General features: G+C 45.0%; 1 protein-coding gene across 1 annotated transcript in view; it reads left to right on the plus strand.

Annotated features, from left to right (window-relative positions):
• Window positions 1-27,444, plus strand: part of ANKIB1 (ankyrin repeat and IBR domain containing 1) — an 86,031-nt gene that overhangs the window by 32,073 nt on the left and 26,514 nt on the right. The window contains exons 5-11 of the mRNA XM_018557606.1: window positions 9,217-9,425; window positions 11,253-11,341; window positions 15,776-15,920; window positions 16,893-17,059; window positions 20,927-21,015; window positions 24,300-24,430; window positions 25,585-25,719. Of these exons, the coding sequence (XP_018413108.1) occupies window positions 9,217-9,425; window positions 11,253-11,341; window positions 15,776-15,920; window positions 16,893-17,059; window positions 20,927-21,015; window positions 24,300-24,430; window positions 25,585-25,719 (965 nt within the window). The remainder of the gene's footprint in view (window positions 1-9,216; window positions 9,426-11,252; window positions 11,342-15,775; window positions 15,921-16,892; window positions 17,060-20,926; window positions 21,016-24,299; window positions 24,431-25,584; window positions 25,720-27,444) is intronic.

Raw genomic sequence — 27,444 nt, forward strand, 5'->3', positions numbered from 1 at the left:
TCGTGTGTATATATATATATATATACACACACACACACACACACACCACTAAGCACTTCTTAAAGTGATCCCATGACATAACAACAGTGTAACTTCAGTAAAACAATACATTCTGTGGAATATAAATTTATAAATTCACTTAAAGGGAACCTGTCATGACACAAATACAGGTGCCGCCATTAGTGATATCCTCCAAATCAGGGGTAGGCAACCCTGGCACTCCAGCTGTGGTGAGACTACAAATCCAACCATGCTTCTGCCCCTTGGAGTCATGCCTGAGGCTGCCAGAGTCTAGCATTAATATGGACTTAAGAGTTGTGAGTCCCCATGGGACTTGAAGTTCCAAAACATCTGGCGTGCCCAGTTTGCCTACCCCTGCTCTAAATGCTAGTTCCCTGGCTGCAATGCTGACCCCCTGACTTCCATGCTGTCACAGTTTGCTGTGTCACCGTGCACAGCTGCTCATGTTGTAGCTGAATCTGTGCAGGTCCAGTCTGCTGCTTTGTACATGGTTCCATTGCTGGTCATTGGTGCAGCTGCTTATGAACTCCCCGGAAACATGCCCTAGGTCTTTTCCAGTCTGCGTGTTTAGCCGTTCTCATACTGCTTCTTCTGCTGCAAGGATTACTTCTCCACTCTTTCTCTGAAGTTATGTCTGGAAAAGATATTTAAATTTACTTAGTAAGTTGCCTGAGCAAAGACCCCCTTGAGTATCTGTTCCCCCAGGCTCCTGTACCCGTGATCTCTGTTCAATGCAGCACTGGAGGGGGATCGCTTTGGCAGGTAGGTCCGCCATAATGTGCTAATATGCTGCACATACTAGGAGATTATGGCTCAAATGGCTAAAAGATACTTTGCTTCCATGTTAAAGAACTCCAGGGTAATAAATTGTAACCCTTGCAGTGGGACTACCCCCCCACACTGCAAGGGTTCAGTGCTTGTTTGTCTAAAAAAGTTATACTCGCCCAAACCTCGGAGCCGGACGGCTATGACAAAGCTCCCTGTCTCCTCCTCTGCTGCAGCAGTTAGGCTGGGTTTACCGCGATTCGCGGTAAAAAAAAACGCGCAAAAACCGCGCGTTTCCGAGGGATACTTGGCTGTATCCCAATGGAACCGCCCGACCAAAACGCCCCAAAGAAGTACATGTACTTCTTTGGGCGTAGGGCGGTTTCCCGCACGTTCGTACTCGCGGAAAACCGCCCAGATGGGAACCATGCACATTGAAAATAATGGCATTTCCCTGTTTGAGCGTTTTTCCGCGAGTACGAAAGCGCGGAAAAATGCCTAGGTGTGAACCCAGCCTTATATGGCCCTCGGCGTCCTTATGATCTATACACTGTTTATAGAACATGATGACTCGAGGATCCTTAGGCCGCTGCAGCAGAGGGTGAGCGAGGCGGGACAAGTCTAAGGGCATGGCGGCTATGAGGCTTTTTCTTTTTTAAACCTAGACACAAATGAGCAGTTAACCCTTGCAGTGACGGAGGTCACTGCAAGGGTTAAAAACGTTTTCCTTGGAGTTCTGCTTTAAAGCAAAACTCTAGGCACAAAAACATTTATTGAAATGTATTCCTCAATAGCAACAAAGGATAAAAATCCGCTTTTGTGCACTTAATGCTTTTGCAAACCCAATTATTAACTTGTAACAGTAGCAGTGACATCACCACTGTGCTGTACATAGCCTGTGCAGAGAGCAGAGCTGTGGTAGGGGTCCAACAGGCCCTACCCACTGCAGGCTGTCTGCGGAGACCAGACCAGTCACCCTTTACAAGGAGAGAGAGCAGCAGTGACCGGTCTTCATTACAGGAGGGGGAAAAGACAAGACCAGTCACTCTGCACAAGGAGAGAGAGCAGCAGTGACCGGTCTTTATTACAGGAGGGGCGGAGACCAGACCAGTCACCCTGCACAGAGAGAGAGAGAGAGCAGCAGTGACCGGTCTTTATTACAGGAGGGGGAGGAGACAAGACCAGTCACCCTGCACAGAGAGAGAGTGCAGCAGTGAGTGGTTTGTATTACAGGAAGCTCTGAGTGTCACTCCGAATGACCTGCACAGATCAGGAAGAAATACACAAAGTTTACCAAGGTTCAAGGAAGAATACACATAACCCTTGTATTAATGCAATATCACACCACAGCCCAAATATTACACCACAGCCCCAGAATGATGTGGTGTAAGGTAACCCACACCAGCGAATCAGAGATCCCCTTTTTCGTTGCTTGGTCTCTTTTATTACATAAACTAATTTGTCTTGCTTTATTGCTTGGCGGAATATGATGGATCATGGTAATAAGACGGAGAGCGGTAGCTTCCTGCAGACTATGATCTCTGAAGGCTGAGCTGATTATCCCCGAGCTCCGTGCAGTGTGTCACTATCGCAGGCTGACGATGCTATCGCAGGGATGCGGGGACGAGTCTCGCGTTGCCGTAGTGATGTTGCCGTATCCCAGTAACACAGTTGGCTGCCTCTCGCCCGGCCGCTGCTGGATTGTGCAAGTCATTAGCGAAGGAATGTGTTTGTGTTTGGTGAAGACCTGTTCACTTAGGGATAATGACACAGACACCAATCCCTCCTTGTGGTTAATTGTCTCCCGCACCAAAAGGGCGCCGGGGGACGGGATTCGCGACTCGGAATCGTTTCATTAACCAGCTGCACCTGTATTATTATTACTACAGTAGCCGAGCGTCTGGATAATGGCGTTGAGTTCTTAAAGAAGGGGAAAATTATTATTAACCCTTGCAGTGGGCCTACCTCTGCATTGCAAGGGTTAACTGCTCATTTGTGTCTAGGAGGACAATAACCTGATTCTCGGAGCCAGCTTGCTCTTAGGCTGGTCCCTGCAGCCTCTCTCCCCCTTCTGCTGCAGTGGTCCAAGGTCCCTGAGTCATCATGCTCTATACACAGTGGGGGGAATTTATCAAAACTGGAGCAGACAGAATCTGGAGCAGTTGTAAAAACCGTCCGGCTCCGAGGGTCAGGTAAGTATAACTTTATTTTCTCACTACACCAAAACGAGCACTTAACCCTTGCAGAGCAGGGGTAGCCCCACTGCAAGGGTTAATAGATTTCCCCGGAGTTCTGCTTTACAGTTGTCCCATGCTTCATCCAATGGGCATCTAGGGAGTTACAGGAATGCCATGTAGACCCTCCCACCCCCCCAAAAAAAAGGGTATTACTGACATTTCCCAGGGGTAGCATTGCCCGATACCCCACTACCTGCAATTTAACCTCAGTCCTGTCTGTGGATAGACCCATGCTGGTGAGACCCAGTGGGTCGAAACAGTACTGTCCATGGGTAATTTTTTTTGGTTCAGCAAAGGCTTTAAAGTGAACCTGTTTTTACGGTGCGTGCATCATAAAACAAACCCCGTGCACAGAAAAAGTGAACTGTGCAATCAGCACACCAAAAAAAGTGCACGAGGGTGCTTTGGTTCTCTTACAAAAAAGAAGGCCACCATATCCCGGAACCCCCGCCCCCGGGGGCAAGGCTCCTGAGAGGGACAAGGCACTCAAGTCCACCTGATGGACCCCGATCCTTAGGGACCAGCTGTAACCAGTCCTCCAAGTGCTAGGTAGGGGTTCTCCAGAAGAGAGACCCCTGAGTGGGGGAAGGAAAAAGACTCATTAAAGCCACAGATCTCCCCCTGAACATCAAGGCAGGCCCCCCAATAGACCCGCACCCTCCGTCTCTGAGGACTGAAAAGTGCTTGTGCAGATGAGTGCTATAAAAAAGGTGACGTGCGGTACACAGCAAGCCTTGAGGCCAGTTTAAAAATATCTCCAGACTAGCCAGAAGGCCTGCCTAGGAGGCGAGTGCAAGAAAAGCAGTAAAAAGGTGACGGGACCAAGTGCCAGTGCCACACTTGTGGGGTCCCACACCCAATGTGTTCCTCCAGCACCTCTGGAATGCCAACCCTAGGGTGCACATCACCCAGAGCTTATCACGGTTTCAGGTTTTCGGCCAGACAAGGACTGCCCCATTCCCACCAGAAGGCATTAGCACCGGAGGGGTTACTGCCTACAACCAAGGACAAGCTTGGCACACCAGGCCAGAATCAACCTGGGAGAAAAAGGAAACCCCTCTAGTACCCGCCTATTACTCCAGAGAATATTAGACTACCACCTGCCGGTCCGGTCTGAAGACGGCGCCATTCTTCCCCGAAAACTGATAAGAACAGATACTTCACTTGATCTTGGCCAAAAGGCCATGAAGCTGTATTTAAAGTAAACCTGTACTCTCAAAGAAGACCCCCTTGCATTGTAGGCAATACCTATGGATGGCTCCCAAAATACCCCAAATTCTGGGTTATGGGGAACATAACCCTCTTTGAACATTGCTTGGTCCTTGACCAACTATCACATTGTTAAGAGGGGGATGTGTCTAGACCCAGGCAAGTACTGACTTTCAGAAAGTCAGTATATGATGAGGAGATTCTGTAGGCTCCAATCAGGTTCTTGGTTTAATTTTCAAAGCTTAACTAAACAAACTAAAGAGAGAAGCTAATTGGTTGCCATGGGGATCTGCTCCAGATTCTGTCGGCTCCAGTTTTAATGAATTCCCCCATTGTCGTCAAGGTACAAGCCCTTGCGTACGCCATGGGAAATGATAGTAAACATTTGTGGACACCTGACCATCACAGCTATATGAACTTGTTGACCGTCCCTTTGCAAAATGATGGGCTTTAATATTGAGTTACCCCCCCCCCCTCCCCCCCCCCCCTCCCCTCTATGGGGTGAATTTATCAAAACTGGAGCAGACATAATCTGGAGCCACCAATCGGCTCCTTTTTCTTTTTCAAAGCAATGAAAAAGAGACGCTGATTGGTTGACATGGGCAACTGCTCCAGATTCTGTCGGTTTTTACGAATTTCCCCAATGCGTTAAAAAGCCTTTCTTGCCTATCACGGAAAGCTGGCACCGCGGCCACCGTAGCGCTCTTACATTTCCCTGAAGATAAAAAAATAAATACCCCGTACAAATCCCCCTCCGCACAAAGCAGGTCGGCTTGTAGTTCCCCGGGCCGCGGTTAAACATAGATATCCGATTATGCAAAGCGGCGCAGACACGCTCGCCGTAACTACCGGCTTCGCTTGCTGATGAATAGCCTGGACTGGCGGTGCTGAGAAGGTTATTGTGGGTACGGCTTTATATTCCGGGACCGCAGGAGTCCGTCTTTTGAGGAGAACGCCGCTCCGGCGCTGGGCGATAATTTATGGCTCGCCTGCAAACGCAGTTCATCTGAAGAGAAGACAAATTAATCTCTGAAATAGAAACAATTAGGTGAGCCGTATTACCTTGGGTGGGAGATGGCGCTAATTTGCACTTCCTGTAGGTTATGTTTAACTTGAAAGAATACAAAACATTCGCTCTGTAGAGTGTAATGAGCGCGTTGTTAATCGTTTTCGGTTGGAGATTTGCACATATGATTACAAGGCTGACATTATATGAAGCAGTTGCCCATGGCAACCAATCAGCTTTTCTCTTTCATTTTCAAAGTTTAGCGGAACAAACTGAAAAGAGAAGCGGATTGGTTACTTTAGGCATCTGCTCCAGATTCCCCCTATGTATTTTAATAGGGCCTCCAGCTGTGGTGTAACTACAAATCCCATGATGCATCTGTCTCTTGAAATCATGCCTGTGGCTGGGAGAATCTGGCAATCCCTCATGGTATTTGTAGTTCCACAACAGCAGGAGGGCCTCAGTTTGCCCACTCTTGATCTAGAAGTTTGTAAACTTGCTTATTGAAGATGCCCATAGGATGTACTCTCTCAATGCACTGACACCATTTCACTCAGTCCTGTGAATATGCACTTCCTGCCTGCCTTTTGAACTACAACTCAACATCTGAACAATATAACATTATCATCATATATAACAATATAATAATATAACATTATCTGTAAAGAATAAGTCAAGGCAACTGGACTTGCTGTATTTTTCCTGAAGATGTCTCACTGGTCATCAACACTAGGATGCGTACTTGATTGTCTTCAAAGGAGTGACCTTGATTGTCTTCAAAGTTTAAAGCAGACAGGGATGTGATGTTTTTTTAAAACCCTTCTGAGTTTTTCAGACACCCCAGCTACATATGGGATAACCAGATTCTTCCATGTGTCATGCTTTTCACCCTCACTGGTACTCTTGGCACTCTTTCCTCTTCTTTCTGTTTTGACGAAAGCCCAGTCTGGGTACCCGCATGTTTTAAGGGCCCCCCTGAGGTGTTTGAATTCCTTCGTCTTGGCCTCTGTTCTGGTGGGAATTTTCTCTGCTCGGTGGTATATAGTTCTGATGACTCCCAGTTTGTGGTCTAAAGGGTGGTGGGAGTGAAATAAAAGGTACTGGTCCGTGTGTGTTGGTTTTCGGTAGACCTCTATTTCCAGCCTCCTTCCCTCTTCTACTGTTACTAAACAATCCAAGAAAGCCAGTTTGTTGTTTTGCATATCTTCCTGAGTAAACTTAATGTTATGATCCACTGAGTTGATATGGTCAGTGAAAGCCTGTAACTCTTTGTGAATCTTAACCCAAGTGTCATCCACAAATCTAAACCAATGACTGGGTGTAATTCCCTTGAAGGTGGTCAGGGCCTTGCTTTCTATTTCTTCCATTTACAGGTTCGCCACAATAGGTGAAACTGTCAATCCCGCGGCATAGCCATGTTTCTGCCTGTAGAACTTGTCCTTGTACTTGAAATAGGTGGTACTCAGGGAAAGGCCCAATAAGGCACACACTTGATCTGGGTTAAGTTCTGTTCTGCTGCCTAGGGTGTTGTTTAGTAGCAACCGTTTTCTCACTGTTCCAGTTGCCTCTGTGGTGGGTATGCAGGTGAAGAGGGATGTGACATCATAGGATACCTTTGTTTCTCCTCTGCCCACTATTAAAGGAGAACTATGAGGTGAGTGCTTTTCACTCACCTCATAGTTCTAGTCGACCTGTGACAATGAGACTGATGGTAGTTTTATGTAATGCAAGAAGAAGTATCTCTTACAGCAAGGTAATGGGTATTCTGCAGATCATATTTACCATTAGGCATTTCTTTATCATAGGCAATTTATTTTTCTTGGTAATAAACAGATCTTGATATTTATTACAGCCCGATAGGTTCTTGCTCTTGCATAAAATTACGAACAGCTGCCATGAATTAGTCTCTGAGCTGCGCTCTGACGGGTTGGGGGTCTTAGTCTTAGGAAACGAGCTAATCTGAGTTTGCGCAAAACACGCGTTCGTGATTGCGTCAGAGTGGCCGTTTCCAGCTTTCTTGGAAAAGAGTGTTAATATATTAATTGCCATTATTAGGAGTTCTATTTAGGTTGTCATTGAGAAATGTGTAATGATTATTAGTCAATGTTGATAAATGTTATTAATAAGGATTTGTAATGGCTGCTGGCAGCCTCTAGCCCATCTGTCTTTAGAGACTTCACATTGCTTGCAGATGGTGTTACGTGTCAAGCGCAGTGCCAAACGGAGTCAAGTCTTGCTCGTTCTTGATTATTTTATTGTCATATCTTGGCAGACGATGCCATTTAATTTACAAGGCGAGAGGCTAATTATCTGGAGAGAGGAATGGACAGAAAAACTTTACAGTGCAGGATGTACATCGAACCGTAGTATCCATGGTCAAGGCGAATGTGCGAGGAACAAAATGGAGTCACAGTGGCCACGTTCTTGCCATTACCCCACCACCATACTTACCTTCTGTTTGCTTCCTCTTGCTCTGTTCACCCAAACAATGAGAAGCCAAGCCAAATCTTTCCTCTGCTCCATTGCATTATTGGAAAGGTGGTAAATGTGGTTTGGTTTGAGCCCAGATCTCCCAAGCCTGCTCAAAACTGTGATTGCCACCCCCTCTCATCCTGACCCAATCAGTGGCGGTAGTTGTGGCTGGGGGCATTTCCTACCCCTTTTGGGAATGGGCCTCTCTGCATATGATTGGTTGGAGAGGAGGGGGCGGCAGTCACGGTTTTGAATGGGCTTGGGCAAACTCAGATTAACTGAGTTCCCACCATGGCTAAACTCATCACTTGTGGCGAATACCCATTTCCTCTGGGTATGGGGGAGCTGTAACCTCCTCCCAGCATGCCATGCTCAGGCCTAAGTGAATATGACAGGCTCTCTTAGTAGCCCACCCATGTATACTTACCTTCTCTACTCTGCTCCATTGCTCTATTGGAGGCATGGAAAATAGTAATAAGCCAGGGCTTGGTGTGAACCCACTTTTCTTAAGCCTGCTTAAAACTTTGTCCACCACCCCCTCTGCTCCTGACCCAATCAGTGGTGGTAGATGTGGCAAGTGCATTCCCTGGCCTTTTGTGAATGTGCCTCTCTGCATCTGATTGGGTGCGGAGAAAGGGGTGACAGTCATGGTTTTGAGCCGGCTCGCGAAACTGGGTTCCTACCAAGCACAGACTCCTCACTAGTGGCAAATACCCATTGCTTCCGGGTATGGGAGAGCTGTGACCTTCTCCCAGCATGCCGTGCTCAGGCCTAAGCAGCCATTTGCCAGGCCTAGCCACTGTCACATGAGGGCGAGAGTGACATCCTCAACCCTGTGTAAGCTCCAACACAGAGCTTACAAAGAGTTTGACTCTAGGAGGAGATCATGGAAGGTCAGTATAAGTGGGTCACGGAGTGGGCTAGTAAGAAACACTGTCTCTTTGCCCAGTCCTCACAATGTCTCTTTAAACGAACCTGTTGCTTTACCCTATTTGAGCAAAACAAAGGGTCACTTGAATGTCATTAAACTTGTCAATGTGTGGAGGCACATAGGAGGCACTGCTGTTTGACTACCCAACTGGTGACTGCAGACACTGTTCGGCCACTCATTTTTCGACTAGCTCCTTTGATTTTGTAGATCGAAGCTTGACAAGCCGGATGGGCAAACCATTGCTTACATTTTGGCCAAAATTCCATCCGTATATGGCCAAGTTCTTAGGTCATGATATTATATACAATCCTTGATATAAAGAGGACCACTAGAGGGAGCAATTTTTTTATATGAAATAAAGTAATGAAAATATGAAACGGCAAGCAAATGAAAATGTTCAATTTTTAGGAATAATATATATTACAACAATAATCAGGAATGTGTACTCCAGATATACTGTAGTTTTAGGTAAATAAATGGTAGGTCATACTCGTTCTTTACACCCAGCGCTAACCCATACATTGAGTGGATTTCAGGATGCAATTTCACCATTGTTGTTTTATACTCTGTTGCAGATTGGGACCGAGAGAAGTTACTTGAAGACTGGATGACCAGTCCAGAGAGCTGTTGCCAACGATCAGGTGTCCAAATGCCAACACCGCCACCCACTGGGTACAATGCCTGGGACACGCTGCCTTCTCCTCGCACCCCTCGCACCACACGCTCCTCTGTCACTTCACCAGATGAAATTAGCCTGACTCCCGGAGACATTGACACTACTCTGGTATGTTTATTGTTCTGAATATACTATAAGTGTTTTGTGTGTTTTACAGGTGTGATAGTGCTGAGTGGTAATGGGCGTTGGGGAATGTGATATGGTGTAATTTTTTTGGGGGGTGGGGGGGGGCCAAGTGATATAAATGGTATAGAAGGAGGTAAGGTGAAGGGATCTATGTACAAACAATTTGAAGGGCCTTCACCCTGCAAATATCTGTGAGCTTTCATTTTGTTTTCAAAATCGCAAAAATGAACGTTCTTAATATATTTTTCTTTTCAGGTGGAATTTATTGTGATGTAATACTGCATGATGGCCACTAGTTAGAACTGAGGAGCATAGGAAATATTTATTATACTATTTATATTCCTTATAGAATAAGTATTTCCTATGCTCCTAAGCTCCATCTAGTGGCCATAATGTAGTATTACATCACGATATATTCAACCTAAAAATATATATATAATAAGGGCTTTTGCAGGGCGTCCGCCGAATTGTTTGTAAATAGACCTCCAAGTGTATGTAAATCCCAATAGTTTTTTAGTTTTTGCTAGATTTGGGAATGGTTGAAATCTCTGTCAGTTTTCTGTTTGTGTGCCATTGGGGAGATTTCCCCAATGGAAATGTCTCCAATGGTACACAGCAGAAGGTAAGCGAGAAGCAGAGCAAGAGGATATCCTCCTTAGACAGTTGTTGCAAGAACAAGTTTTCGCATTGGAAGATCCCTATCCCTGTTCCTTTGGCAACTCAAACTGTTTGGATTCTCCATCCCTTTCTGTACTGGAGACTGGTTATTAGGACCAATAGAGGGGGTGAATCTAACCAGCGGGGACCCAGGCAGCAATAAAAAGCTTTTAGAGGTTCTAGCTCTGCACCACCTTTTTCCATAACTAAAAACAAACGTTTGGCTTTACATACATCACCCTTCCAAATTGCATGGATACCATTCACTCTTCAATTTTCCAATTTTCCCTACCATTTTGCTTGGTCCTTTTTTTGATTTCTGCAGAATGACAGGTGCACTTTAGGCCTGCTGCCACTGAAAAGGCTTTTGACCAACCCCAAGAAGTGAATATAATCTGATTTCTAGGGCCCTGGCCTACCAGGAAATTCCTATGTGGCAGCATTAAAAGATCATCAGTAATGATGGGAGTGTTGAGAAAATAGGACCTTGGCTTTATCAGCGTTAAGTTCCAGCTGAAATGGAGACTCATCCAAGTTTTAAGTAATCATCTCAGCTCCATGCCACATGTCTCCCATTTATTAGCAAGGAATTTTTGGGGAAGCAGCACAGCGGGTTAAAAGATTGAGAGATCTGCAGAGTAATACTTGTGTTCCCAGAGACCCTCCCAAGATAATGCGTTCGCTGGCCAGCTCATTATTCTGCATTGCGAAGTATAGTCATGACCCTGCAGGCCTCATGTAGATGATGGGGAAAAAAAGTGGAGTGTTTTCTCAGTTTATGACCTGCTTTAGCATAATTTGATTGGGTATGGATTAGATGAGTATATCTTTTTTTTTTTTTACACCCTAGACCAAACCGAGCACTTAACCTTTGAAGTGCAGGGGTAGCCCCACTGCAAGGGTAACGTTTTTAACTGTCCGGAGTTCCTATACTCATCTAGGGGTGCTAGTGCCGTGCGAACGGCAGAGCTTTTCTAAACCACCCCCAAGCTTTTACACCAATTAACCCCTGTACTGCTGCATATTCAACCTCATTCAGTGTGCAGGTCCCCACAGCATGCAGAAGAAACTGCTTGGATATATGCAGACACGTACACATAGAATGTGAATGTTCAGTATGGCAATGAAATTTGTCTTGTCTTGTCTTCACAGTGTGGTATCTGCATATGCAGTATTTCTGTATTTGAAGACCCTGTGGAAATGGCCTGTGGACATGACTTTTGCAGAACATGCTGGGAGTTGTAAGTACTAACACAGTTTAGTAACACTGTTGTGAAAGTCACTGTACATATTGCTGAGCGCTTTGACTGTCTTGTATAGCTGTAGAAAGCGATTGTAACTCTACATTTCATAATATAAAAAGAAACAAAGACAATCAAAAGAAAGAAAAGTTAGGAAACGAATGCAGAGATCATACTTGTGTTCAGTGGGAATTATTTCTACCCTATAGCTAAAGACATTAGTGGTAATTGGTAGTGATGCACAGATACTTTTCGAGTACCAGTGCCGATACTTGGCATTTTCATGAGAACTACCAGGGTTGCAGCGGTTGCAGCTGGGACCTGGCTCTGGCACTCCACCACTGTCCTGAAATCATTAGTCTGCATTGTTTTAGAAAAACTGTCACATGACAATAAACAAAAATGTATCAGTACTCGTAGTTGTAAGTACTCGGCAAGTACCAGTACTCGTACCCGCAAAACTGGTATCTGTTCATCCCTTTATTTATATTTATAAAAACAAAATCGTACATTAAAACAAAGATGTACAAATCCCGGGAGCTCCGTGTGCTCCTTACAAATGACAGCTGCCTCCTAATTTTTGAATTTTTCTCTAGTCTAGTCTTGGAGCTCAAAAGTATCGGTACATGTACTCGTACTTGTACCGAGTACTGTACTTGGTATCTGTGCAACCCTAGTAATTGGGATTGTGGTGGATCTATATGTAGACAAGTCTGTACCAAGTTGCTCAGAAAGGGAAGAAAACTAGCATGTTACAGCGGCCTAATTACAGGGTTACCATGATGCTGAAGAGATCACCTAAAGATATATTCAGGCACCACTCAGTTCCTGCCTGCCTTGTATCACTTCAAGGATATGCAGGAACCCCTCAATGCCTGCCTTGTATGATCTAAAGGTGTATGCAGTCACCATTCGATGCCTGCCTTGTATGATCTAAAGGTGTATGCAGTCACCACTCGATGCCTGCCTTGTATGATCTAAAGGTGTATGCAGTCACCACCCGATGCCTGCCCTGTATCACCTAAAGGTGTATGCAGGCACCACTCAATGCTTGCCTTGTATCACCTAAAGGTGTATGCAGTCACCACTCGATGCCTGCCTTGTATGATCTAAAGGTGTTTGCAGTCACCACTCGATGCCTGTCATGTGCTGCCACATCCTGTTCAGCAGTGAATCGGCATTGACAGGCTCCCTATTTCTATTCTAACAGGTCCTCTTGAAGTTTTTCTTCCTGTGCTCTGCAGGAATTATTCCTAGTATATTCAGCCGTCTGTGCTCATGGCAGGTGGAAGATGATAAAACAATTATTTGTAATATTATCCAGACACAGACCTAGTAGAATATGCCGCCGCCACCAATCTCACGTTCCTCGTTCTCAAGCAAGTCTGGCCGCCTTTAGCTTCCTTTTATTGCAACTTTATTGAAAATGACATTTTCCTTCCCACACTTGAAAGACTTGCGTATGTCTGTCAGGGCCGAAGAGAAAGGAACGCTGCAATTCCGAACCCCAGGGAAATTCCTTTCCGTCATGCAGAAACAAAATGTAATTGTAGGACAGTGTACGAAGGCTGGCTGGTTGTGTATAGAAATTAAAACTGAAAAACAAAATGCACCGTCCAGAAGAAACAAACAATGGAATTTTTAATAAGCGATGGATTTAGGCGATGAGAAATTAGAACTGTAGGCTACTAACCAACTTGTTTATGTGCCTTTTGTGTGCTCCTTACTGGCAGAGCTGAGCAAATCCCAGTAAAGACATTGCCATAGTGTCTACACCAATCACAGCTGGCTACTGATTTCTGTTGTGGGTGTAAATACATGTAAACTGGCCCTTTAAAGTACCCCTTAATAGGGTGACCTCCCACTGAAAATGCTAATTCCCTTGCTGTTATGCTGACCCTCGTGTTCTTTTCCAAGATCCCTGACCCCATCACTAGTATATATCAGAAAAGACAGGAGTCCTTACCCTCATACTTGTTCTGGGTCAGTGGTTTGAGGACCTATTCACATGATATCAGGTCCTGATCAGGTGCGGATCTGCAGACTGATGCAGTGCGTTTTTGCCATGTTTTTGCCGGGTTTTGGTCGCGTTTTTGATGCGTTCCAATGGCTGGAGTGGGGCTGTTAGTATGTTAGCTGCAGTGCGTTTTTGATGCGTTTTGGACGCGTTTGCGTTTCCTGACCGTTTCCTGACTGGACGAAATGTGACATGCAGTATTTTTTCTGTCGTAAGCTGAACAGACTGCGCACGTGAGAACTGGAGCCCATAAAACACATAGGGATACATTGGGATGCATTTTGAGTGCAGCAGCGTACGGAGCCGGTCAGCACACAAAACGGACGTCGCGTGAACAGGCCCTAAAGCTGACCTCCGGCCTTCCCTTCAGTCTTGCACAGCTGTAGCAGCTCCTCTTCTGTATTGAAATGTCTTACTCTGATTTCACTGTACAGTGCGAGCTTTTCGCAATGTCCATTAGATGCTGCAGCAAGTCAGATAGAGCCCGCCTCATTTCCTAGCTGGAGGATGTCCAGCATCATTTATCACTTTCCTTTTCCAGCCTTACTGTTCCTTTCCTGCCCCTTTCATTTGTTGGATTTCAGTTTTTTCAATCATGGAACACGTGTGGGCTTTGCCTAGGGTTTCCGGCATACAAAACCAGCCTGCCTAGGAACACCCACAACTCCAGACTAACATCCACCCATGAAGGTGTTTTTATATTTCCATAAATCCTCTCATGATCCAGACCACTGCTTGCATCAGGGCTGAGGGCTGTTCAGGGGCGTACTGAGGCAGGGTGCTGTGATGTTTTTAGGAAGCTATGTACAGCACCCTGCCATTCCACACCGCCTCCCTACTTGTCCATGTACAGTGGTCTGGCCAGTAATTTGCTTGCCTGCGTTAGACTGGCAATCTGTTATTAAAAACAGCAACTTTACTTTAAGTGGCGCTAATCTCAGGAGTTAAATCTTAAAAATACATTCAAGTACCTTTTTAACAAAAAAATTTCTTATTTGTGTATCACTCGGCTGTAGACCCTGAAAACATCTCTGAATTGGTGCTGACACGGTCCTTCCTTCTGGAGGGGGGCTACTTTTGTTCCCCATGGTCCCTGTGTGTGTTGTAAAGTAGTCACTGCTCCAAGCTTCCTCCCGGGATGGACTACAATCTCAATACAAAGTGGTAAACTAAACATGAGATGGAGTGGAGTGGAGCGGTGACTACTTTACAACACACATTCCAATTCTGGAGACATAACAGGAAGTTAGAGGAAATCTCTATAAAGTAGAATTCCCTCTTAGACAGTTATCACCATAACATGTAGAGCTGCAGCTAACGATTATTTTCAAAATCGATTAGTTAGCCAATTATTAAGTTTGATTAATCGGTTAATCGGATAAAAAATAAAATACATTTTAAAAAATGGCTCCAGTGATAGGACTATTAGTTTGTATTGAGATTGTAGTCCATCACAGGAGCAAGCTTGGAGCGGTGGAAGTAACAAAAAAGAAAAACAAAAGTGTGGTGTGCAATATAGTGAAATGAAGTTTAAAATTATACAGCAATGAATGCAGAATGGCAACGGCTATAGAGGACTTCATTGTGCTGTATAATGTATTATTGCTGGGATTTGTTGTACTCCTTTATAGCTAGTGGTATTCTGCATTGCGCTGTATAATGTATTATTGCTGGGATTTTTAGTCCTCTATACAGCGCAATTCAGAATACCACCAGCTATATAGGAATACAGCAAATCCCAGCAATAATATATTATACATGCAGTGTATACTGTATTGCTGGGATTTGTATTCCTATGTATAATATACAGCACAGTGTACCATCAGCTATAGAGGAATACAAATCCCACTATCCCAGCAATACATTATAGAGCACCATGTGGGGGGAGGGAAGTGCAGGCTTACCTGAGCAGTCTTCCAGCAACTTGCTTCTGGGATCGGGCCTGTCTATCGGTGGCTGTCATGCCCCCCACACCTGCTCCTTCTTACTTATTGTGCAACTTTTTCAATCATCGATTATAATAATTAGTTGTTGCAGCCCTAATAACATGTTTTCCATTTGGAGGGTTTACCCTCACTTCTTGTTCTGGTGAAAGTTGTACAATTTTGGATTTCACAGCACTTTTCTCTTTTTGATAGTAGAAATATAGACAACAATAAAAAGCTGACGGGGCTCAAATCCTTTCATACCCTATAAAAAAAACGTTTTGGGTTTACATATACTTTAAGACTTGTGGTCTTAGAAACCCTAATCTTCACTCCCTAGTGTTAGTACCTGCAGCAATACCGAGGGGTCTAATACAATTCGCAGTCTGAGATGCCACCACCAGCTGTTAGAACTGTTTTCAGTAGCTGAGAGTTGTATGTAAGTATTCAAAGCGTGACTCCAGATGTTTCATTTCTTTTGTTCTTTTTTAGGTTCTTAAACCTTAAAATTCAAGAGGGAGAAGCTCACAACATCTTCTGTCCAGCCTTTGACTGTTTCCAGCTGGTTCCCGTGGAGGTCATAGAGAGTGTGGTGTCCAAAGAGATGGACAAGAGATACCTTCAGTTTGATATAAAGGTGAGCATGAACGGGTCGGCCCCCCCAAAGCTGATGAAGCCACCTGCTGCTTGTACTTTTTTGCCAAGAGGTCTCTGCATACAGGGTCCCAACTGCACCCACTTCCACTCTATTTTATATACTCCATACTTTATACACAGCGATGTGCATCATATACTCACTACTGATTGGCTCTATACATTATGCTGTATGTTATAAGTGCCTCACTTATCAGCTGTATGCACTGTGCAGTAAACTACATTTCCCTTACTGCTTTGCTGTATACACTGTGCTATACTTCATCCTATACAACACACATCTTATACTGTTAACGTTGTGCTGTACATTATACTCCATTCTGGTTAGGTGTTTACATTGTACTATACCCCTTTCATTGATGGTCAATGGGAAGACTGTCTCTGCATTGGTGGTCAGAGGGAAGAATGCTCCTTACAATGGTGATCCTTGGGAAGAATGCTCCTTACAATGGTGATCCTTGGGAAGAATGCTCCTTACATTGGTGATCCTTGGGAAGAATGCACCCCTTATAGTGGTGGTCAGAAAGCCACCCTTACAAACAGCTAAAAAGATCCTTGTTGTCATGCAGATGGCTCTGATAAGTGTCATTGGACCCAGATCTATGCAGGCACCATAAGATGGGATCTCAATCAGCTCAAAGAACCCCTAACAACCTTTAGAGTAACCCTCGCTGAGAGAGGCTGCACTAAACCCTGTAGACTTTTCCTTCATATTCTCAGGCCCTGTATGCCATGTGCATTATATACAGGATACACTGCACTGTTCTTCACTGTGCAATAACACTATAACAGGAAACTCTTTTGTTACATTACTGATCCCTCTGTGTTTTTCCTCTGACACTGGATTGCTTTCACCTTTACAATCATGTACCCAGAACCGGCACACGTTTGTTAGTTTTTAAAAGTTAAAATTGCAGTAAATGACATTTCTGCCGCTTGTTTTCTTTCACCTCAGGCGTTTGTTGAAAATAACACTGCAATTCGATGGTGTCCGACACCAGCCTGCGAGCGGGCTGTGCGCCTAAAGAAGCAGGGGAGCAATACATCGGGGTCCGACATCCTGAGCTTCCCTTTGTTACGTGCTCCAGCTGTGGACTGCGGGAAAGGGCACCTGTTTTGCTGGTTAGTGCTTTTTTAATGTTCTAATATTTACTAGGAACTTCATTTTTAGTTATGTTTCAGAAGGTGTCAGAAATGAAGCCAGAGGAGCGTAAGTATCGCCCTGGGAAGTCTCCGCACAGTCCTCTCTGCACATTACAAAAGCAGACACAGCACATTCCCTGACCTGTTAGATATTTGGTGTGAAATCTTCTTTTCTCTGTTACAGCTAATTATCTGTCTTCTGCGCATTTCTTTTCACTTTTCAAACCTCAAAATAAACTATACGTGCAAGTGGAAGGTCTCTATGGTAGTGTCGGTCAATTTAGTAGGTGTAGGGGGGGTCAGTTGTGGCTGTTGACCTTAACAAACGCCAGCATATTCTATTCTACATCCTATAGATTGTCAGAGACAGTAGACATGTCACAGGAGGCTGTAGAAGAGCAGCAAGAGACTGCTCAAGTGCTGCAGGAGAGTGTCAAGTCATTGCACCAAAACCTTCACCAATGCCAAAATAAAAACAACCATTTCCTTTACACATGCACTTTAGCAATGCTGCATAATATTTCTCAGGTTAGGTTTCTTGATAGTGACAATAGTGTACCTTGCCTGTGCAATGAATTCAGGTGAACCTATTAAAAAGAATGTGCATGTAAATCTTTCTGTAAGTTTACTGTGAGCAGTATGCTTTTAACAGCCACGGTCACAGTGAATGTGCTAGGGCAGCCATGGTCACTTTCCTGTGATCACCTGACAAAGCAGGTGCAGAAAGGGATCAGCTATTATACCAAAACACTTGTAACATTTGAGAAAATAAAAATAAGTTTTAAAAACCATTAAAAGTGGCCATGGTCTTCTAACCAGAACAATTCTCGAGGTCAGTTAAAGGGAAACTTCAAACCCCTTTTGCTGGGTTGACCACAAAAAAATAAACACACATCTAGCGAATCCAACGTTGCCTTATGTAAGCCGCCGCTCTGTTACAGCACGTTGTATCCTGCGCCACCATCTGACGTCAACATTGGCCCTGGCTGCAAGAACTCTGAAGCGACAGCTGATCCCCTGATGATGTCAGAAGGAAGATGGCGGCGTGGGACCCGGTGTGGTGCAACAGAGCAGCGGTTTCTCTACTATATTCTGATAGTGCATGCGCAGTGTGGTAGGGAAGTTGCACAGTACACGTGCAATGTAGTGTAAATTGTCTGAAGCCAACTGATATGCATGACATCAGTATCCCAGGAGGCTTTGGGCAAGAGGGGGGCACCGTTCACATCTAGACAAGCAGGAACCCGCAAACATTTATGGGGAATGATGGTAAATCAATAAAGATGGAAAAGGTCTGCTTTCATTTGCCTCCCCCACCTTAAAACCTTTCTCTAGAGTTTGTGTTACCAGTGCAGCACTTTTATTTTTTTTTCCTTCCTCGTTTTATTGTTATAGCGTGTATAGATCGGGTTAGTCTGAATTCTCCTTCTCCTAGTTCTGTTTCTCCTCATGAACATGTGAGTCACTCTTGGCTCACGGCAGTAAAGGGCAAGCATTGTCCTACGTATTACATAACTCAGCATTAGATGAAGCCCAGCTATTATGGTCAGTGTCTTGCTACCTGCGGGAGGCCTGCGTCTTGCTCACTGTCCTCTTGTTAAATTGTACATTATTTATAAAGATGTAATGGTAGACATGACACAGGGCACTGCGGGGGAAGGGGGGAGGCATTCATAGCCTTCCGTGGCTTGTAACCGGAAACTTTTATGCTAAGGCACATTTCACTGTGGACTTCTGAGGACGCTCGGGGTAAAAATCGTGATGGATGGGAACGCCCAGGTGTCCAAAGCGGTTCCATAATAATAATGTACTGGAGTGTCGTGTCTAACATGTTACCTCTTAGAGCTACAGCAGTGTGGGACCATTCCTAATGAGCTTGACAAAGAGGTAACATCCTCGAAACGCGTTGCTCCCGGGCATTCACCCACCACCTTACCAACCTGATCCTTCCTCACCTCACCACCATCCCGGCCGATTCTCCATCCTACATCATCACCACGGCACGGGCACTGGCCCAGTCACGTCCATCTCACAGCCCGAGTTCCTCCACCCGCAGCTGCAGCCCAGCTTGACGTTAGTCCTCACTGGCATTTGACACTCCTTCAGCGGGGACACGGACACATTACGTGTGCCATCACCTGCACCCCCGTCCACCCCTCTCTTCTCATTTCCCCGTGATGAGCTACCCGAGGCAACACACTAGCCTTCACTGATTGCACACGTTGGACTCCATGATTTCCTCCACTGTTCTACATCCACCCGGTTCCGAGACCCACTTAAAAGTAAGTGATCCATCTCCTCTTGCTTCCCTCACTTTGTTTCAATCAGCTTCATAGCCCCTCTAGCCTTGCGCCCTCACGTTTGTTTTTTGGTTGCCACAAGTGCAGGCACTCCTCCTGCCTCCCAGGGCTGCAGGCGAGGTAGAGCTACAGCATCCTATTCCCCTGGCCCAATCCGAGAGCGCTGTTCGTATTTTTCTTATGAGCAGTGTGGGAATGTAACCTAGTGTTTCCCCAATTGTTAAAAGACCTGCCGTGTATCTGGTAACACAAACACTGTGAATTATTGATTGCCGGGGTTGCCAAGGCTGAAGCAGGCTGGGAATGAAACCGGGACCTGGTTAATGTCAAGTTAGTGTTATAGAAAGTCAGTTATAATAGAGAACAGGCACACCCATAAATTCAACAATGCAAATGTTATATCTAAGCCAAAAAAGCATTGCTGATCTATAAAAAGCATTAGATCTCTAACGTGAACATATAAATATAGAATCCATATAAACTCATGCAAAAATATATAAAAACAAAAATCATAATGAAAACATTTTGTTTATAACAAAAAAACATATACAGCAAAAGCTTTGTGAAGCTTTACTGGTATAAATCTCTAATGTGAACAAATCACATATATCACAGTTGCAATATGTAACAATATAGCTCAATGTAAAAAAAAAAAACAGCATTTAAATATATAAAAACAATTAAGAAAAGTATAAAACGGCTATACCAAAAGCATAACATTCAGGTTTGAAATGGGGTCCGAAAGCCCAACATTTCACATTTCAGTACCTATTGGTATATCTTTTTTTTTATTTTTTTCATGCAATGTTTTTGTATATTTAATTGCTTGAGCGGGTTTTTTTTGTTTTGTTTTACATTTGAGCTGTATTGCTGCATACTGCAATTGTTATGTGTCACATTAGAAATTTACTGTATAGCAGGAATTATTATTATTATTTTTATTACATAGGATTTATATAGCGCCAACAGTTTGTGCAGCGCTTTACAATATAAGGAAAACATTACAATCACAATACAATTATACAATTCAAGAGACGATGGTAAGGAGGGCCCTGCCCCTGAGAGCTTACAATCTAAAAGGGAGGGGCAAGTGATACATGAGGAGGTAGCTGTGTGGGGATGAGTTGTTTGAGAATGTGATGGTTGAGCGGTTAGGTTGAGGTGGGATAGGCTTCCCTGAAGAGATGAGTCTTTAGGGATCGCCTAAAGGCAGTCAGAGCGGGAGATAGACGGAATGATTTATAATGCTTTTGAATAGACTAGAAAGAAGGGTTGATGGAGAGGACTTTTCAGGTTCCACATCGATGACATCACTTGTATATAAAGTGCAATTTGCATTTTGTTTCTCATCATATTAAAACATTAGACTTTCACAACATACAACTGTTTGAGTGGGAACACAAATTCTGTCTGCGTGCTGCGAGAGGTACATTGCTTGCTTTTCATTTCAGTAAATCTCCTTTATTTGTGTCCGGAGTGCAAAGATGCTTTTGAGTAGACTGGAGTTGTTTAAGAACTAAAAAACATAATTGGCTTTGTGTTGCAGGGAGTGTCTGGGAGAGGCCCACGAGCCCTGCGACTGCCAAACGTGGAAGAACTGGCTTCAGAAGGTGTCGGAAATGAAGCCAGAGGAGCGTAAGTATCGCCCTGGGAACTCCCCGCACAGTCCTCTCTGCACATTACAAAAGCAGACACAGCACATTCCCTGACTGTTAGATATTTGGTGTGAAATCTTCTTTTCTCTGTTGCAGCTAATTATCTGTCTTCTTCGCATTTCTTTTCACTTTTCAAACCTCAAAATAAACTATACGTGCAAGTGGAAGGTCTCTATGGTAGTGTCGGTCAATTTAGTAGGTGTAGGGGGGGTCAGTTGTGGCTGTTGACCTTAACAAACGCCAGCAAATTCTATTCTACATCCTTTAGATTGTCAGAGACAGTGGACATGTCACAGGAGGCTGTAGAAGAGCAGCGAGAGACTGCTCAAGTGCTGCAGGAGAGTGTCAAGTAATTGCACACGTGCTGCATTGGACTGATGACAGACTGCGCAAGTGCTGCATTGGGCTGTTGAGAGACTGCGCAAGTGCTGCAGGAGCCTGTTGAGAGACTGCGCAAGTTCTGCAGGAGCCTGTCAAGTGACTGCGCAAGTTCTGCAGGAGCCTGTCAAGTGACTGTGCAAGTGCTGCAGGAGACTTTCAATAGATGGCACACATGCTGCAGGAGACTGCATGTGTGCTGCAGAAGACTGTTGAAGGACTGTATGCTGCAGGAAACTGTCAAGAGACTGTGCACGTGCTGCATTCGACTGTTGAGAGACTATGCCACTGTTGCAGGAGCCCATCAAGGAATTGCATGTGTGCTGTAGGAGATTGTTGAGAGACTGCACACATGCTGAAGGAGACGATCGAGTAACTGCACACAAATAAAATGCATGGAATCCACATGGAAAGCCTCTGTGGAAATGGTGGTCTACTTACTAGGTGTAGTGCTCCTCAATTGTGGTTCTTGTCCTCACCAAATACTCAGCATCTAGTGCTATAGAAGATGGTTAGAAACCGAAGACCGGCTGCAGGAGACATTCGGAGACTGCACACATGGTGCTGTCGACTGTCAAGAGCACTTTTCATAGCTCTTTCCAAAATTTATGTCCCACCTTCCATGTTCCCGACAGGAATGTTGGCCACACACAGAGAAGTTTTCAGCTGCAAAACAGAAGAAACAAATCACAGCGCCCAGCCACTAACAGTTTATATATATTTATGTCTGTATGGCAGGGATGGTGGCCAGAAGAAATCCTGTAGACCACTAAAAATAACTCTGTTGACTTGTTTTTGAAGGTGCAGGCTTGATGTACACATACTTATCCCAGGTAAATGACTCATCAAGCAGTGACCAAAGAAGAAAGCTTGCCCTGGACCTTGCACTTTCAAAAAGAAGTCTGCAGTAGAAGTTTGCATATCTCTATCCTGATACTGTGAATTCTCCTGACACTACGGACCAATCTGTACAGGCCTTAGTGGGTAGAAGGGCCATTTCTGACATCAAATGGCCTGCAGACCAGGAAGTCTGGGCTGTGTTATCAGTTTGACACTAAGACATGCCGAATTGCAATGAAATGAATGCAGTGGGTAGGTTCGGGCTGTTTACATCAGGACATTAAAAAGGTCATGTTTTTATAGATTCCACTTTATAAACCTGAATTGGCAATGTGGATTATAATGACATTTCTATTATTCGAGATCAGGTTAAGTGTCTGAACTCATTCGATTGCTTCTAGCCACCTATTGGCACTTTCATCCTCCCTGTGCACTATTTGTCAGGCAGTGGCTCCCATCTGACACTTAGGGGATCTATTTATAAAAAATTTGCACAGCCTTCCAGCCCACGAATATCTTTGAAAGTATAAAAAAGAAACTATAAAAAGAACGTTTGTTTTGTCATTATTCACAGAAAATGAATGCTCATAGATATTCACAGAGCAAAGGGCTTTGCAAATTGTTGATAAATAGACCCCTTTAGACCAAAGTTCCTCCGACTTTACCACTGATGTACCCATATACACTATATTGCCAAACGTATAGGGACACCTGCCTTTACATGCATATGAACTTTAATGACATCCCAGTCTTAGTCCATAGGGTTTAATATTGAGTTGGCCGGCCCTTTGCCGCTATAACAGCTTCAACTGTTCTGGGAAGGCGTCCACAAGGTTTAGGAGTGTGTCTATGGGAATGTTGTACCATTTGTAAGGTCCGGTACTGATGTTGGGGGAGAAGGCCGGGCTCGCAGTCTACGCTTGAATTCATCCCAAAGGGGTTCTATCGGGTTAAGGTCAGGACTCTGTGCAGGGCAGTCCAGTTCCTCCTCCCCAAACTCCCCCATCCATGTCTTTATGGACCCTGCTTTGTGCACTGGTGCTTAGTCATGTTGGAACAGGAAGGGGCCATCCCCAATCTGTTCTCACAAAGTGGGGAGCATGAAATTGTCCAAAATGTCTTGGTGTGCTGATGCCTTGAGTTTCCTTCACTGGAACTAAGGGACCCAGTCCAACACCTGAGAAACAACCCCACACCATAATCCCCCCTCCACCAAACTTTACACTTGGTACAATGCAGTGAGGCAAGTACCGTTCTCCCGGCAACCGGCAAACCCACACACGTCCATCGGATTGCCAGACAGAGACGTGTGATTCATCACTCCAGAGAACACGTCTCCCCTTCTCTAGAGTCCAGTGGCGGCGTGCCTTACACCACGGCATCCCACGCTTTGCATTGCACTTGGTGATGTAAGGCTTGGATGCTGCTGCTCGGCCATGGAAACCCATTCCATGAAGCTCTCTACACACTGTTGTTGTGCCAATCTAAAGGCCACACGAAGTTTGGAGGTCTGTAGCTATTGACTCTGCAGACAGTTGGTGACTTCTGCGCGCTTCAGCATGCGCTGACCCCGCTCTGTCATTTTACGTGGCCTACTACTTAGTGGCTGAGTTGCTGCTGTTCCCAGTTGCTTCAACTTATAATAACATAAAAAAGGTGACCGTGGAATATTTAGTAGCAAGGAAATGTCACGGATGGACTTATTGCACAGGTGACAACCTATCACAGTACCACGCTTGTAGTCACTGAGCTCCTGAGAGCGACCCATTCTTTCACAAATGTTTGTAGAAGCGTCTGCATGCCGAGGTGCGTGATTTTATATACCTGTGGCCATGGAGGTGATTGGAACACCTGAATCCAATGATTTGGAGGGGGGGCCCAATACTTTTGACAATATAGTGTATACTGTATAGTTGGGATAATTTTGGGTAATGTAGGGGTCAAAGTTAGTAGTGCCATACCACTAACATGTTTTTTTATACCTAGCTGTAGCAGTGGCAGCTTGTGCATATTGGTCACTGACTTCTGTTCTGTAATTATTTTCAGTTGTTGGAGTGAATGAGGCTTTCGAGGACGCTGCCAACTGCTTGTGGTTATTAACGAACTCCAAAACCTGCGCCAACTGCAAATCTCCCATCCAGAAAAACGAGGGCTGTAACCACATGCAGTGTGCCAAGGTGAGAACAGTACTGCTGCTTACATTGTATATTGAAGATGTGGACTCTGCGATGTCTTGTTACCAGTTAGTAGCTTCTTTGCAGGAGGCCCCCACACAATCACTGATGTGCATAGCAAGTTAAAGGATCAGTACATTCAAAACTGTAATCTTAAAGGAGAACTTTGAGGTGAGTGATTTCTACTCCCCCTCATAGTTAGAGCCGACGTGTGACAAAGAAGCTGTCACAGGACGGCTCTATAGATCGGGAAGTGAGCAGAAACATGCCACCGATCCGCTCACTTCCTGATCATCTCCATGCAGTGAGCTGTTACTGTCAGTCAACACTGCAGGGATTCCCCTCCGATCCTCCAGCGCTGAATGGAGGAACGGACAGGGAAGGGGGCGGGCACAGCTCCCTCTGCCTCTAGATAGGCAGAGCCCGCTGTCACTCACACAGCTGGGTTGATCCAGACAGTAATGTCGGGATCCGTTCCAGCTGCGGCGCTCTAGTATTATATACTGAGCTTTGGGTCACGGGAGGAGGTTAGTATGTGTCCTCCCGTGACCCTAAAGAGAACTATGGAGAAAAACACTTACCCAAGAGTTCTTTTCTCAGGGTGAGTTCCAGAGAGTTAAGTCAGTCACTGGATCCTTGTGCCTTGGAGTGATTTTACTGGTAAAATACCCCTCTGGCCTTTCAGCTGCAGAATCATATTGTTCATTATTAAAGTGGTTTGGGAGGAGGTAATACTGACCGACCGCAGTCAGCCAAGATTGACGGGTTTCAGGGGCAAGCCCAAGGATTCTGAGGAAGGGGGCTTGCCCCTGAAACGCGTCAATCTTGGCTGACTGCAGTCGGTGGGCGGTGATGTGACCGGATACTACCGTGTTACATAGTCTGGGGGATACCATGTTGGGTCAACAGACAGTGTGGCCTCTTGTTTGTTGTTAAAGCCTGATGAAAACGTTTGTTTGTGAGTACTTTTATCCCTTGTTTTATTTATTGTAATAAACGATTTTACACACTGAGGTGGCGCTCTGTTCCCATGCATACAATAGATCACGGGATAGAATGAACCTCATGGGTAGCAGGCAGGGGGGTGTTGCATCCATTTTTGGTCTTTATGTATCTGTACAATGCTCCGCCTCCTTCATTTTTCTTTCTCTTTTCAGTGTAAATATGACTTTTGCTGGATTTGCTTGGAGGAATGGAAGAAGCACAGCTCTTCCACGGGAGGTTATTACCGCTGTACTCGCTACGAGGTCATTAATCAGGTGGAAGAGCAGTCTAAGGAGATGACGGTGGAGGTGAGAGATGACCCATACACTCACAGTTCTCTTTCCGGATTAGTGATTAGATAATCAGCGGACCAATGGGGGGGAATTTCCATGTCTGCTATAGCCAGAGCTTCTCTGTTGAGATGGGTTAGAGGGTTGTTATAAGGAAAAGCTTTGAATAGAGAAGGGATGTGGCCCTGGAAGAATCCTGCAGCAGGGGAAGTCAGTATCTCTGATTTGCATACTTTTGGGTCATCATGGCAGCCAGACAACTAGTATTTTTCTTAAAGGGGATGTGATCAGTAGCAGCCTCTATGTTTCCCTCATGACAGGTTTTCTTTAAAGCCTAACTCCAGGCTCCCCACTTCATCCTCAGGCTTCCCCTGTTCCCTCCCCTGAAGGTCCAACCGCAGGTTTTTTTTAATGCTTTTTTTATAACCCTTAATGACATTTTTAGGCTGGTCATGTGATACCGCAGGGTTCTGTTCCTCTATTCTGGGTTGGACGACCCTTACTGATTCAGAGAGCAGCGCTGCTGTTGGAAGAGGTGCTAGGGGGCGGGAGTTAGAGTGGACATCTCTGGATTGAAGGTAAGTATTGTAGCCTGAGCTGCTTCTTCTTCTTTTTTTTTTGTTAAACTGCAAAATATTTTTCATAATAAAAATAAAAAAATGCAGGAATTTTGCCTTCAGCCACCTTAGTACAAGAGCAAATGTTTCATTTTGCATACACATGTTAAAAATCTGGATTTTTGGATAGGGAATTACTTTAAACCCCCCAAATACCCCCCAAATATATATATATATATAAAAGTGATCGGGCCGCTCCACAGCCACCCAGATCACTTGTCCTTGAAAGCACTCGTACTGCTGAACATAATGACACCAATGCTGCTGCAGCCATGACCTTGCTATAACTACTTCAAACCAGCACATAAGGGTACATCCTATGGTCCTGAAGTGGTTAAAGTATATCCAAAGCCAAAATCTTTTCTCTTTTTTTTTTGGATGGTGTAGGGGATGGTTAAAACTACTGTCAGATTTTTATTTTTTTAGGGATTCGCTGTTACCGAAACTAGTATCAGGCCTCCGGGCTGCCGGTAATGATTTGCAGCCTGGCTTCATGATTGGCAGCGGAAGCCGACTCAATGCTGTTTGGCCGACTCGATGCTGATTGGGCGGGAAGTCGGCTTCCCAGCCAATCGGCATCGGGCCGGCCAATCAGGAAGCCGGATCGTGCGTGATGACCCGGCTTCTTGATTGGCCGGGAGCCAGCTCCATGCTGATTGGCTGGGATACCGTCTTCTTGGCTAATCAGCATCGAGCTGGCCAAACTGCATGGAGCCAGCTTCCTGGGCAATCAAGAAGGCGGGCACAGGTAATGACACGCTGCCCGGTTTCTCGATTGCCCGGAAAGCTGGCTCCAGGCTACCGGAAGCACCGGTATCGGCGAGTACCGAAAGATAAATATGGGTACTCGTGCTTGATACCAAAAAAAACAGTATCGGTGCATCCCTAGGGGGTTTTTTTTGCCCTCTGTGTCTTGTTAGGGAACTTTTTCCTTTACTTGCCGTCCTCCCAGGAAGTGAGAAGTTATCCTTACAAAGTGAGCGAAATCCCCTCTTTGTTGTCACAAGAACAAATGTCCCCATGGTAAGATTTCACCTTTTTTCCTGTTCCGGTGCCAACTCAAAATTTTGAATTTTTCCTGACTGTCCCAGTGACATTGGTGATCAGGACAATTAGAGAAAGCTCC

Source organism: Nanorana parkeri, unplaced genomic scaffold (genome assembly GCF_000935625.1).
Source record: "Nanorana parkeri isolate BGI_ZX_2015 unplaced genomic scaffold, ASM93562v1 scaffold291, whole genome shotgun sequence".
NCBI lineage: Eukaryota > Metazoa > Chordata > Amphibia > Anura > Dicroglossidae > Nanorana > Nanorana parkeri.